This window comes from Artibeus jamaicensis, unplaced genomic scaffold, assembly GCF_021234435.1.
Source record: "Artibeus jamaicensis isolate MK-2021 breed Jamaican fruit bat unplaced genomic scaffold, CSHL_Jam_final scaffold_474, whole genome shotgun sequence".
Classification (NCBI taxonomy): domain Eukaryota; kingdom Metazoa; phylum Chordata; class Mammalia; order Chiroptera; family Phyllostomidae; genus Artibeus; species Artibeus jamaicensis.
In genome coordinates, this window is record NW_026522046.1 from 26,727,854 (window position 1) to 26,743,556 (window position 15,703).

Sequence of the window (15,703 nt, forward strand, 5' to 3'; positions counted from 1 at the left end):
CTGTACTAGGCATGATTTATTACTCTCTTCTGTGCCCACAGAAACTATGAGTTCCTGAAATCATGCAAACTGAATCAAAATTACTAGGGAAAGAGTGGAAAGTTATTCCACTTACACTGACTAAATAATCATTTAGAATATGTAAATATGATATGTTTAAAATTCTAATAGCATTTTTATTTATTAATGGGAAGAAAAATATGTTCAATTACTCTGAGCTGATAAGTAAAAAAATGAAGGCATGATCAGAGGGTAAAAGAAAGAACTGAGGAATGCAACTTTTTGGAATGCTGTTTTTAAAATCAGCTCAGAATTAGAGATTTATCTGCCTAAGAGAGACTTTAGTTATTTTTTTTACTCTCCACTTTACTCAACAACAACAAAAAAATCTCAGGGAGCTTACTCTCTCAATATTCTCTAAAAAGAATGATTGAATCTTAGCTTTTGAATATGATAAACAACATTCGATGACTACTTACTGTACAAGCATTTTGCATATATTTTATGCTAATATTTTAAAACTAGAAGTGCATACCTTGTCTGGGTGGCATAATTTTTAAAGAATAAAATTTATTACTCATATACTTATTTTGGAATGTATAGATTATTAGGTAGAGCTTGTCCATGACTGCCTTGCCTATGCCAATAACTTTTTGTAGGATTGAAAATGTTACAATATGCTAGGGGCAGGGAGCTATAAGAGGACTAAATGGTAATGAGGAAAAATACAATAAAAGATTAAATCCCAAAATGGCACAGAAAAAAAGAACATGTTATAATAGTAGAATATTTTTACTTCAGACACAAGAAAAAATGAAAATATTGGGAAATAATTGCAAAGAAAAAAATCTAGCTATTTATAGATAAGAAGCTAAACGGGTTCAGATCTCTAAGAAAATCATGTTATACTGTCTTTTGACAATAATGTTCCATTTTAAAAAAGGAAACAAGTTTTCTCAGTTAAATGAGCATATTTCACTTTCAGGTAAACATTTTTGGCAAGTTACCAAAATATCAGTCCATATTTGCTTATAGTGAGCTGGTTTGGGGATTCTGGACATTTCTAGAACTTCTGAATATTTATCAATTCACAAAACATGTTAACTGGGAAAAAATAAGGGGGTAAGTGGCTTCTGAGATAGCCTGTTTTCAGTTTTTGTGATAATTCAAATATATCTGCATTTAGTTTTTTTGACACTCAAGCAATAATAGCTCTCATTTATTTAGCATTTCCATGTGATGTTTCTAATGTACTGAATCCTCAGTGACTTTATGAATCAGACACTGATATTAATCCATTTTGTAAACTGAGTCATAGCCCTGACCAGTGTGGCTCAGTTGGTTGGGTGTCTTCCTGCAAAGTGAAGGGTCATTGGTTTAATTCCTGGTCAGGGTACAAGCCTGAGTTGTGGGTTTGGTCTCCAGGTGGGATGCATATGAGAGGCAACCTAGTGATGTTTTTCTCTCACACCAATGTTTCTCTCCCTCTCTTTTCCCCTCCATTCTCCTTTCTCTAAAAATAAATAAACCAATAAAATCTTTAAACTGAGACATGAAGATAAGTAATTTGCCCAAAGTCCATGACTGGCCAGTCACAGTGCCAGGATTCAAACTTGTGAAGAAGATTCTGAGCCCACCCTGCTACCACCACAACATAGCCCACCCCTGCTCAGCTGGGGGACCTCTCATGGTGCTGTCACATTTCTGTCCTCTGAGGGAGGGGTTTTCTGCATGAATATTTATCACATTTATTGACAGTTTGAACAGCCAGTAGTCTTACTTGCCTTGCTAGTCTCTTACTTGCCAGTTCTACTTTACCTGCAGAAAAGAAAGCCTCGGGAAAGCCCAAAGCTTAACCACTCCCTTTTTCTTTTAGGCAATGGAACAATGCAGGTGATTGCTAGAAGAGCTATAACTCCCTAGACTGAGTTATAGGGAGGCTTGAGCAGCGCCTGGGGTGGGAAAATGCAACACATGGCTCAGGCAGACCTGCTGAGCCCAACCGGAAAGCAGTGCAGGCAGGTCTCTAATGACCCTGACTCAGTTCTCATTTTGGCTTTTCTAAAAAGAGTGCCTCTCAACTCTTTGGTCAATAGAATATTTGACATTTTATTTTACATGTTAATACTCAAACTTGGAACAAACAGAACAGGAGATACCAAAGCCTTCTAGTATAAATTGGACAAGAATCGAGGAAACCTCCAGGGAAGGTGCTCAGAGAAAGGAAGAGAGAAACACAGGGAGGGGCACACAGACGCCTTCGATGGTGTTGCTCACGCTCTAGTTCATTACTTAAATATATTTGTATATATTCTTTCACAAGTAGTGTATACTCCATAATGTCAAAAAATAAACACTTACTAGGTTTCAGCATGCCCAATAGGAGCACCACTTCGTAAACATTTTACCAGGCATCTCCGGATCTAATTTAAAAGGCTTGGCAGATGAGTGTCTCTTTGGTTTTCTCATAATTACAGTTCTCATGCAGGGAGAATGCCCCAACTCTGTGTCCCAAACCAAATGGATCCCTTTAAAAAAAATGAGAAAGAAAAGTCATTATTTTAACACTTCTTTTTTGTTGTTTCATGTGAAGAACAAAGAAAGAAAAAAATTATTTCAAAATATTTTATGTTACCCACATTTTTCATATTCTGCTGTAGACAGTTGAGTTGCAAAAAGCGAACTGCCATCACCCATCTTCGATCTGTGCACCTGAGTTGGGTCATGTACACGAAAGAATATATAATGAGGATAAGCGTTAATATGTGGGTAAAAACAGAGTTTGCATGGACTTTGGATGCACACTCAGCCCTTTGTGTCTGTGGATTCTGCATCTGTAGCTTCAACTAACTGTGGATCAAAAATGTTTTTTAAAAAAATGTTCCATTGTTGCTGATATGTACTGTGTACTTAGGCCTACAATGGTTGTGTCTATACTGAAAATGTACAGACTTTTATTTCTTGTCAATTTTCTCTACACAATATTAGAAAAACTATTTACATAGCATTTCCATGGTATAAGGTAATCTAGAGATGATTTAAAGTGTATATGAAGATTGCATAGGTTACATGCAAATACTACACCATTTTATGTAAGAAAGTTAATCGTTCTTAGATTTTGGTATCTGCAGGGTATCTTGAAACAAATCCCCCACAAATACTGAGGGACAACTGTGTAGTAACTTGCTAAGGAAAGAAAGTCTCGGTTTAAAGCCAATAAGAGAATCTGCCCATGGTGGAAAGTAGAGGGAAAGACAAACCGGAAGATATACTGGAGACTTAAACTCAAACCAAAGTCCATCCGACCTCAGGAAAGTTGAACTCAACATGATAGTAATGGCTTAGTGCAAAGTCATGTCTTAACAGTTGAGAATATCTTTCTACTCTGTAGATATGACTTTCCAGTTTGGAATGTCTTTCAACTCTGACCAACCAGGATAAAAGCAGACATTTCTTTTATAGGATATCCACAAAGATCTGAGATCAGTCGATTGATCTATCTTTCTATCTACCTCACAGATTTCATATTTGCAGATTCACCTACTCACTAGAGTGTGTTTGGAACCTCAAATCAATACTCGAGACACTTCTGAGGCCATTCACAAGCATGCACAGAGCAGCTGAAAATCTGAGTTGCCCACAACACCTGTTCCCAGCTGAGGTCAGACTAGTCAAGGTCCTGCCTTCTTGTTTCAGCTCTTTTTTGTAAACAAGTGTCTGTTGTTTGGGGGGCCTATTTAGTGCCGCATTTTCCTCATTTTTATGCTTTTTGTCAGTGATTTCACTGTTTAAAATGTCCCCCAAATGTAGTGTTAAAGTGCTCTCTAGTGTTCTTAGGGGCAGGAAGGCTGCGTGATTTGCCTTGTGTAGAAAATCCATGTGATACGTACGCTTCATTCATGCTGTTGGCTCTGAGTTCAATTTTAATGAATTAACAACATATAGTAATTAAGATGTCTCTAAATGGAAACACATAAAACAAGATTTTGTGTTGATAAGTTGATGAAAATGTGTGACCAGAGGCTCGCAGGAATGTATTCTTGTATTTCTCCTAGAAGCAATGCCTCCGTATTCACTAATTCGGTGTTCAGAGTGACTTTTTAGAGCATAACTGCCTTGAACAATGATAACTGACTATGTGTATGGACACACACATGGAGAGGGAGAGACAGCAATGATACATCATTATGGTCACCAGCAATGCGAGTCTACTGAGCAGAGTCGACTGAGCAGAGTCATCTAAGGTGAAATAATCTCCCACCTACTCACAGACTCCAGAGTAGGGTGACTAACTGTTTCAATTTGCCTTTGATTGAGGCCTTTCCTGGGATGAGGAACTTTCAATGCTAAAACTAGAGAAATCCCAGGACACATTGAAAAGAATTAGTTCCCCTACTCCAGAGATTCTCAAAGCTGAAGAATTGGGGGAGGGAGATAGACCCATATAAACCCCTCAACTTTTGCTCTGGAGCTAGTAACCCCACCGCCATTAATAAAGAGACTCATGGAGCAAATGCATCACACCCCTCGGCATCTAAGCACCACTGGTCCTCAGGCTTTGAGGGCTCCTAAGGAAGGAAGCCAATAGTCTGTTGAGAAAACACTGATGTTTGATTTACATTTCTAGTGGTCCTCACAAGTGACTCTGGTATGTGGAGACTTCAGTGAGTTCAACTACGAAAAAATGCAATAATTTTGCTGTTATAAAATTTTAAAAGCCATAAATGACAATAAAAAACAAGAATAATAGATGCTGGATAAAATATTTTCATGCAGGCAGCTAAATATGTTATTTTCTTTTACTCATTTGTAAACTGATAAAGGATAGAAGAGAAAAAAGTGTAGATTTTAGGGCCAAATCTACATTTTCTAAATCAGCAAATTCTCAAAATTTTAGTTTTGGGACTCTATACAGGGGTGGGCAAAAATAGGTTATAATTATAAACAAATAATACAATAACATGTAAATAACCTTATAAGATTCTTACAATAATCTTACAAGAATAAACTCTCATTTCCCCATACTCACAACTGTAAACCTACTTTTGCCCATTTCTGTATAGACCAGTCATTCTCCACCCTGGCTGCACATTAGAATTTTCTGGGGGGTTTAAACATTCCTTTGCCTGGACCACGCCCAATTTGATGAAATTATATAAGAAAGAGGGTGGGAGGTTGCAGTCATTAGAATTGTTGTGAAAGCTGCCAAGGTGGTTTGAATGTGCAGCCAGGGTTGAGAGCCACTGTCAAGGAGAATCGTGTTGAGGATGGGTCTCAGGAAAGTCCTGCAGAGCAGGGCACTATAATCGACTGGTGATGCTGCTGCAGGTGCAGAAGAGAGGATGGTTGCAGCATACGGGGCTGCACCCAATGGTCTTTGTCCACCCAGGCGAAGTGGAAACATTCAGACTCTGGAATCAGGCAGATAGATCTTCATTTGATCTTGCCCTGTCACCATGACTCTATCTCCTGTGTAATCTTGGTCAAGCTATTGGACTTCTTGACATCAATACTCACCCTGATACTTATTTTACAAGGTTGTTATGAGGGTTAAGTGAGGAAGTGTATGCCAAGTACCTGGTGCATAGTGGATGCTTAATAAAGGGAAATTATTGTCATCACAACCAAGCACCCCCACTTTCATTTTTGGCTATTTTCTGAGTTATGTTCTGTTATCCTGACAAAGAATAATGAAGGAGTTTATAAGATAAGAGTGGCAGTATTTTAAAAACAAAAGCAAACAAACTGATAAAAATGAATGGAATGGCCAAGGCAATTTTGCAGGCATATAATATAGCTCAGGGATCAGCAAATCAATGCTTGTGAGCCACCTCCAGCCACATATATGTATTTACTTATTGTCTGGAGTTGTTTTCCCACGAAAAGACCATATAGCCCATGAAGCCAGAAATATTTACTATCTGGTTCTTTACAGAAAAGTTTCCTGACACTCGATTTCAGTTCACCAGTTCTCAGTGTGATCCATCAGCCCAATAATGTAATATTCATCCATCACTGACCTTTTCCACTACATTACCATTTGCACTGAAACAAAAACAATGATGGGTAAACCTGTTAGTGCCTTAGCACAAATCAAGACAATGACACCCAAATATACTCCTAGCTGGATTCTTCACCTCCACGTACTCCCAGGGGGAAGAAAGAAGCCAATTTCACTTAAATCAGGGTTTCTCAGCCTTGGTCACAGGGCGACATTCAGCACCATCTCTGGCCTCCATCCACTAGATTCCCACTACAAGCCCTTCCTCCCATTCCCCAGCTGTAAAAACTGAAAATGTCTCCATATATATATATATTTTTAATTTGTCAATTTTATCTTCAATAGGTATAATTCAGATAAACAAAGATTCTTTGTGGTCTTCTATCATTTTTAAGAAACCAAAGGAGTCCTGCAACCAAACAGTTTGAGAACTGCTGGGCTGTTTTGTATTTACAAAGTATTTATAATGTTTATATAACTAAATCAAAAATCATTAAATGAAGGGACCACATAACTGATCATGAATAAGGTATAGAAAAAAGGAGTGGAAGAATATGTGCTTGGGTGGGTTGGAATTGTTGACAGGAGGGGCTAGGGTACAGCCAGCGAGGACACAGCTACAGAAACAGAGAGGGCGGTGTGACTTTGAGCAAGTTAGTCTTCTACCTATGCCTAAGTTTCCCCTTTTCAAAATAACACTGATCACAGGACTTACCTCGTAGTCATATTGGGAGAAATACATGAATAAATACATTAAAATGTGTACAATAGACTTGTCACCTAGATTAAGTGCTCTCTGTGGGTGAGCTATTATTATTTGAATAATAAATAATTAACTTATGTCAGAGGGGATGAGGTCAGGCCTGCAATTAAGGCATACAGATGCTGCTGACAGGTGCCTGCAAGTGGGGTGACTGAAAAATGCAGTTACCGGCTCCAGAGTCAAACCATCACGGAGCCAAGAAAGAAATCAGGACCTCCCAACCCCCTCCTACCCTAACATCACACTTTCGAATCCAAAATTATATCTGTTACCCCTGAGAGGTACGTGGACATGTTCCAAGCTTTCAGAAAAAAACATGTGAGTTTGGCTTGGTTTCGTATGTTAGTTCCAGAGCGATGATTTTTCTTGTTTCTGCACTGTGATTAATTTCCCTTCAGCTCATTTTGGCTGCCAGAAGATCATCCAGAATTGTGTTGGTTTCAGCAAATACCCACACAGCCATCTTTACCTGTAGGAAGAAGAATGCTTTGAAGAAAGGGCTTGCTAATTTTTTACAATAAGAATTCTTAATGAAACCACAGTGACACTTCAATAAAGCAAATGAAATGTTTGTGACATCACGTAAAAAAGTTGCTAAAGAGGCATCTGAATCAGAAGCCAAGGAAGTTACTTGAAATTTGAAATTGTGTTCTCAGTAAGAAAATGTCACCTCTCCTGTGCCCCAGTTCTTACATCTTCTGTCCTCCCTGTGTCAACCAGGCTGACGTTTACTGTAGTTATCCTCTATGGCTACAGAGGATGTTGGGTTTAGATTCTAGTGCCATGTTAAATTCATGTGCCACCTTCTCTTTGAGATCTGACCTGACCACACCAATTGACACTGATACCCTACCTGGGACTCCCAGTCCTGCCCCATTTTTTCTCAGGCTCACTTCTCGATCCAACACGCTATATATTTTACATGTGCATTCTGTTTATGATCTGTTGCCTCATTATCATGGCAAGAGTTTTCATCCTTTTTCTTCAGTGCTGTGTTCCTGGCTTCTACAACAGTGGCAGGCATGTAGTAGGGACCCCACATTCAGGTTTTGCCTTTAAATGTAAAACAGAAAATGTCCCTGTGATGCATTGCATGCCAGGCATTCGCATGTGGAACTTTGCACACGAGTGAAAGCAACTATGCGGAGGTATCTGTATCTATACGTATGTCTCAAGAGTGCTACATTTTTACGCAACCTGGCAATTGGATGAGGCAAATCTAAAACAGGCCGTTAGGAACTTGTTCTGTTGCTCCTATTTCTCACTCATCTAATATTTTTATCCTTAAATGAATAACTGTCTCTTCAATTAGCTGTTGAGCTTTGGACTCTACTATCCCCAAAAGATGTTCCAGTATAATGGAATCTTTAAAAGTCAAGTTAAGTATTAAAGAGTAGGGAACTTCACTGCTTGACTCTGTTCTGTAATAAATTTTCTTGTAAAGCACAGGTTCTTTTGCAACTCCATACTCTACTTGTCAGGTCATATTTTGACGTGTAAGTTTGCTCAAATCAGTAAATCGAGACACTGGGTATAAACTCTACAACTCAGTTCTGTGCCAGGAAGATAGATGATTGATGTTTGAGAAGTAGCCCCTTTAGGAGACCTGACTGGTGCAGGTAACCTAGAGAATTGTAAATGAAAGGAGGATTGAGGGTCCCTAAGGCAGAGACCAAGTCTCACTTACTTCTGTCATCTAGAGTCTAGCACAGGCATATTACAGGCATGCAACACCTATGTGGTCACTGAATAAAGGCAAGTGTAAACAAATGATTGGGTGCTGAATAAGATTGTCTTTACACAGTCTATAATGCAGTGAAAATTCAGATAGCACAGGGCATTGGGAGCAGCTTCATGGAGGAGACAGGACAGTAACTGACAGAAATTACATCTTGAAAGAAATTAAGCTTTCAAATGCTAGGACAAGGGATTACAAGGGAATTCCTGTTTAGAAGAGTGATTTCAACCTGTACATCCATCACTTAAAAGGATTTTGAGCATCAACTTCCAATGTATATATTTATTCATAATTATACATATTTTCTGTTACACTAACATTATCATTTTAAATACATAAAAATGAGATTTTAAAAAAGAATTAAAAATGAAATAAGCTACATTTTAAATTATTTTTATTTTTTTATTAACAGTATGTCATTATATTGAGTACACACCTATATTTCAAATGACCTTCTTGATCATTGAAAACAATTTTTGGATGTCCTAGTCATATTTGATTAAATTATGTTACCTCCTAATGTGGATGATGAGGAGTTTTGATAGGGATAAAACATATGTCTGCTAAGCCACTTTCTTTGTATTCACTCATGACTGCACTGTTTGTATTGTCATTTATCTTCAGTTTCTTTTAGGCCACTTTGGAGAATTTACTTGATTACAGCTATGTAATATAATCTACTCATTTGACCAGGCACATAAGCTCTGGAACATGTTGAAAGATTCTTAAAGTAAACAGATGGGTTAGTGTGTCTCGTGGAGAGGAGGCAAACCTTCAACACTGGTTTGATGCATGGCATCACCCGATAGACGGGTGGGTCCGGGGTACCATTGACCAGGCCTCTCCTGTGCAGAGGGAGTGAGTGAGTCACAGGCATGGAGACTGGCCGGAGAAAGACACAAAGTTAGGAAGGGCAGATGTGTGGGGTAAGATTATTAATGATGGTTGAGAGGTTTGGGCCTGGCAAAATAGATTAATGAGTCTATTTACATATTTATAAGAAAGGAGTAACAGAAAAAAGTTTTATTTTTAAAAAGTTTTCCTGGAGGTCAGGAAAAAATTTAAACCTCAAAGAAGCTGATTTAGAAAGATTATGAATGAAACTTATTGTTTAGCTTCAGCTAACTCTCTAAGTGAACTGCCATAGAATTGGCATCGGTAGGTCATGAGACCCTGATTTTCTTTTAAAATACAGACCTTTGTTCTTTGTTGTTCTTTCTGCCCCCAATTTGTTGAGGCATAATTGACGAGTTAAACTATAAGATATTTAAGGTGTACAATGTGATGACTTAATATACACATACATTGTGAAATGATTCCCCTATTGGGTTAATGAACACATCCACCACCTCACATGCTTTAGGAAACTTCAGTTACACAGTACAATGTTATCGACTATAGTCACCATGTTATACATTAGGCCCTCAGACAATATCATCTTATAACTGTGTTTGTACCCTTTTATTCTCCCTGTTTCCCCCATCCTTGGCCCCTGGCAACCCCTTTTCTCATCTCTCTTTGTATGAGTGTTTGTTCGTTTCAGATTCCACATGAAAAGTGATATCCTGTGGTATTTGTCCTTCTCTGTCTGGTTTATTTTACTTAGCATAATGCCCTCCAGGTTTATTCATGTTATGTAAATGGCAAGATGTCCTTCTTTTTATGGCTGAATAATATTCCAATTATATATATATATATATATATATATATGTATGTATTCAATATTACATTTTCTTTAACCACTCATTTGTCAATGGACTTTTATATGTCTTTGGATCCTGTGAGTATCACTACAGTGAACATAGGAGTGCAGCTATCTCTTTAAGACAATGCTTTCATTTGGGGGGAGGGGTGCATATTCCCAGAAGTGGGATTGCTAGATCATATGGTAGTTCTATTTTTAATTTCTTGAGGAATCTTTGCACTGTTTCTCATAATGGCTGTCATTCTCTACCTTCCCACCAATGCTTGTGCATGTTCTTCACTGTCCCTGGCAGGAGAGAGCCAGGAGCTGCCTGCCATTCCTGGCGAGTCAGCTGGCCAGCATGGAGCACTCATTTCACCACATTCTCCTGCTGGAGATCAAGAGCATCACTGACACCTTCTCCTCCATCCTGGGTCCTCAGAGCAGAGACATCTTCCGCATGAGCAACAGCTTCACTGCCATTGCCAAGCTCCTTACCCGACAACTGGAAACCACCAAGCCCAGAAGTGGCAGGTGAGCAGGAATTCCTGTGGACTCAGGAATCTGTCATGAACCCATGGAGGCATAAAATAGACAGCCACACTTACTTTTGCAGGCTTTAAGGTTTCTAAAGAAAGCCAGACACACTGTCTCAACCTAGTAAATATTCTCAGTACATATTATAACACTCACAAGAACTTTATCTAAATATGGGGTACTTTCAAACACCATCTCTCAAGGGGTTCACAGTCAGGGCATGTGACAGGGCTTTCTCAGAAGTGATACAACGAGCTATGGAGCATGAGAGGCATACTGACCAACAGCTGGGCAATTGAAGAGTGTTTCACAGAGAAGATGAAATTTCAATTCATTCCATGTTTACTGAGTAGCGTCCATGTGCTAAGCACCCAGTTGCACAGGGTGAACGAGAGTACCCCAGATAGGAATGGAAAGGACACTGCAAATAGAAAGGACACTCTTCACGTGCAAGCATAAAAGAGCTTAAGAGTGTGTGTCCTGGACTACGGAAAAACAATTTGTTCAGTGTGACTGGTTAGAGGTCGTCAGTGTAGGGTAGGAGAGTAAACTGGAAAGTTAGGTCAAAGGCAGATTATCAGAAGTCTTACATCAAGGAGTTTGTCCTGTAAGCAACATGGAAGCTTGGAAAGATTTTAATCTGGGGAATGATCATAGCTCCTTGCACAGTAATTAACAGGTAGTAGGCACTCAAATATTTTTCTCACCAAAGGACTAGGTGAATGAGGAAGTAGCTGGCATTGTGGAGCACTGAAGGAACAGGCTGGCAAGAGGAAGAGCGGGGCCAGGATACTACCACTAGAAACTTAATGATGGGATCCTTCAATTGTGGTTGGTGGTGGGGCAGTTAAGAAGTCAGGGTAGATCATTGTAATGAGAGAGGTTGGGATTATGAGGAATTAATCACTAGTAAGATGTATAGTAAGGAGAAGGGAGAGAAGAGTGGATGAAACCCAGAGAAACTAGTCTGAGTGACTGAATACACTTTGAAGATGATGCTGATAACCAAGAAGAGAGGCAGCAGGAGATGAGCCAATCTGGAAGGGTCTCTTAGCACACTCTACAACAGAGAATACTATCTGGCCAAAATGGTCGTCAAAGTCAACAGTAGTTGTTCATCCAAGGAAGACAAATTAAAAGAACCTTTTTCTCTCAACACCACAGTTTTGATTGAGCACATAAAAATCTATTGTTGCCTTGTTCATTGTAGATGCCTACATACCAGGATTTCTAGCTTTCATACCATTACAGTTTGGGCTAGTTAATTCTTGGTTGTGAAACTGTCTTGTGCATTATAGAATATTTACCAGCACAACCAGCCTCTGCCCACTACATGATAGTAGCAACCCTCTCTTTCAGCTGTGACAACCACAGATGTCTCCAGACATTACTAAAATGCCCCTAGTTGAAAACCACTGCTATTACATATTACATTAAAAAACAGCATTTTCCATAGACCTATGACCTGCCTAGCAACAGCCCACACACAGCAGGATCCAAGAAATACAGCCCCAGCCTCATGAAGGGATGGTTTGTCATTTATATGCAAGCACAAATTCACTGCTGGCCAATTTTCATGGTGTGGTTTTGGAAATTTTGTTTAGCGTTTTTACAGCTGGTGTTTGGGGGAGCCATTTTGTGTTTGGTGCACACCCGGCCGGCTATTTCTTCTGCCAGTGATGACTGACAGATGCATCCAATGTGAGAACAAGGCACATGTTCTGGCCAGCCGTTAACCCATCTTCTGTTGCCTCTACAAATACAAAGTTGCGAGAGGCAAGCTGACATCTGTGCGATTATACGCACGAAAAAGGTTTATATAAAGGGAAAATGTGTTCTACATTAGGCATTCTAACAGGAAAATTAATCCTTAATAAGTAAGCCCAATCCAATAAGCAATAGACAATTTCCCCATGAAAAGAAGAATTTAGGAGGTATGTAGATAGGAGGAAAAAAATAAGGTCTCACTATCAAAATATGAATCTTTGTGTATGAGAATGCATTGAAGGTTCTCTTCACTTCATTATTTTTGAGGAAAATTAAATGTGAAGAGATAGAAGGTCACTAGTCACCTCATATACTACCACCACTGCCACAGCCACCACCTCAACCTCTTTAAATCAGAATACTTCACCCAGTTCAGTCCTCCCTGTCAGTCTCCTGCTAATGGATGATAATTATTCGGTGGGAAATTCTGAATGCTGGTGTGGACAGCCAGCCTTTTGTATTGACTGCTCATCTTCTCTGGGCTGGTTGCTAAGGCTTCTCTCCCGACATCTTTTCCCTGAATAGCCTTCATTGTGACCATTTAGCTTCAGTAATTTTAATCCGTGCCCCGCAACACAGAAAGGTCAACACTTTTGTCTACAGCATCCAGCAAAGTCTGATCCTTACAACTGGAGAGGAAATAAATAAGTGAAGAGAGCTTGAAAGAAAATTAAAGATGATAAAATTCAAAACAGATGTCATCTAATTTACAAATCTGACACACAGCCCAGCAGGCCAGATTTTAGACTTCAGGCCAAAACTACAAGATTATCAAAAGAAAAACAATTAGCATCCTAGAGAGAAGAAAAAACTGAAGCAGATAGGAGCCTTCTTTGTCCAAAATGACTCTGAATGAATTTTACTAAATTCATTCAGAGTCATTTACTAAATGCATCAGGTAAGCACGCTTGCACATTTCTTGTTCCTGTGTTTTAGAAAGAAAAAATGTTTCTATCTAAATAATAAACCAACAGAGGCTGAAGAACAGGACAGCCAAGCAAAGCATTTAGATTTTCAAATTAATTCCAGAGAAGCAGAAGGGGGATAACAGCAATTGTGGATTAAAACAATGTGTTGAAATAGGGGAAAATGTCAATACCGTTTGAAACTCTGTGAGCCTTCAGTAGTTAGTCTTCTGGGCAGCCACTATCCATGGAAGTATCTGCCTGACAGGACCCAAGGGAAGCTGGGGAAGGAGAAGGTGAGTTCTAGCAACTGTGTGCTGGCTGAGCATCCAATGAGCAGAGACTAGAAGGTGCCTTTGCCAAGCACATGTGGCGCCACAGAGGCTGCTCTAATCAGGCATCATCGGAGTTGGGGACAATTTGTCATAGGTGGTCTTAGTAGGAGGTTCGGCTCAGGCACCAGTTGGGGATGGAAATTTTGAGGGGTGGAAACTGTGGAAGGAAGGGAGGGGTGGGAAGCAAATAGGAGAAATGGGAAGCAGTAGGGAGAAAAGGAGGCAACAGGAAAGGGTACTCTCTCTCTTTCCAGCAGAGAGAGAACAGGGAGGGTCCCTGTGGAGCCCCAAGTCCCACGCTACAGGCGGGACTTAAAGAGCAAGGTGACACGTCCCTCAGATTCACCTTTCACATCTTAGCCAAAACCATCAAAGTCGTAAAAGAAAATGTTGCTTATAAAAAAGTTTTAGTGCAAAGCATGTGATGAAAACTTTCCCAAACCTCTGGCTCAGTTAAATGAGGGTATGTGTTTCTTGTTATTTTGGTGGTGATGGTGGTAGTAGTGGTGAGATTTTGTGTTTATTTTTTGTTTTTAAGAATCAGGCCTTGGAAGGGGAGTGGGAAGGAGAATGAAAAGTAAATTATAGTCAAAATCAACTGGGTAGGGTAAATCTGATTTTGGTATACATGGAAAGAGATGACAGATGGAGAGAAAAAAAATAAAACTTTCTGTGGGAGAGAATGAATGGAAAACAGAATAAAGGAGATTGTATTCACAGGAGAAGGGCTCCAGGAAATCTGCCCTCCTTGGAGTAGCCCCAGCATTTCGGTTTATCCTAAGTTTCATGCAATGAACATGAAGAAATGGATGGCAATGGAGAGCCAGGGATTCGAGTTGATGTGTGGCCCTAACGTACAGACAAACAACAAGGCCTGCAAAGACCCTTTGCAAACTTTGGGAACTGTCATTCCAGAGTTCCCATCCTGACATCTCGGGAGTCACATCAGAACGTAACTCTGGGTCATGTACAGTCCCTGAATGCACCGTCCAAGAGCTTAAGAATGATGTCTCTGTGTTGAGTCCACAACAGAAGTTGTAGAAAGCAGGGTGGGGGTCAAGTTCTTCTGTATCATTTTGCAAAGAAGACTGTGTCTGGTGGTCTAATCAAGTTTTTTTTTAAATAAGATTTTATTTACTTATTGTTAGAGAGCAGCAGAGGGAGAAAGAGAGGGAGAGACACATCCATGTGAGAGAGAAACATCTATAGGTCGCCTCCGGAACCCACCCCAACTGGGGCCCAAATCCTCAACCCAGGCATGTGCCCTGACTGGGAATCAAACTGCCAACCTTTCGCTTTGCATGAAGATACCCAACTGGGCCATATCAGTCAGGGCTGATCAAGCTTTTAACCAGCTCCCACCACAGGGCAGATTCCGTGCTGGGGTCATTTACTGTTATATTGTTTAATCCTCACAGCAAGAAAGTCTTTAAATATATGTAAGGATTACAGAGGCATAATGGAGTAAACCTTGAGGACAGGCAAAAATAAAATAAAATTCTCTACCCAGTCCTACTCCCCTACAAGTCCATGATAGTTCTTAGTGGGCAATAGTATCAGTCCCCAGATATAAGCTCATGGAGTTTCCTTTCCTTTCTTCCTCCAGTATAGTTCAATGGATCCCAAATTTTAGTGTGGACGAGGTATACAGTGGTCATAGTACATCATGGATAATTCAAAGGAAGTTTAGAGGAATGTTAAGGGTGACTTTTGCCTTTTCCTTCTGAAAGTAGTACCTCACTAACCTTTATTATTACCTTCTAGAAAGCCCTTTTTGTGCCTCTCTGCCCCTTGAAGTCTGCCCTTCTCCAAGACTCCAGTTTGCTTCCACTTGCCTGTGAGGTCTTCCCCACTCACCCCTGCCCATAGAGACCTTCTGTCCTCAGCTTATGACAGCTCAAACCACTTCTCCACTTGCCCACACTCACAGTCCTGCCCTGAGTGTTAGACATCTTTCCTGTACCCCTCCAGTG

The 15,703-nt window shown here is 39.9% G+C and overlaps 1 protein-coding gene across 3 annotated transcripts in view; it reads left to right on the top strand.

The window, feature by feature from the left end:
* The window catches only part of VEPH1 (ventricular zone expressed PH domain containing 1), a 198,927-nt gene that overhangs the window by 82,306 nt on the left and 100,918 nt on the right, over positions 1-15,703 (top strand). For all 3 annotated transcript variants that reach the window (XM_053658046.1, XM_053658045.1, XM_037126372.2), the window contains one exon: positions 10,500-10,720. In XM_053658046.1, coding sequence (XP_053514021.1) covers positions 10,500-10,720 — 221 coding nt within the window. The remainder of the gene's footprint in view (positions 1-10,499; positions 10,721-15,703) is intronic.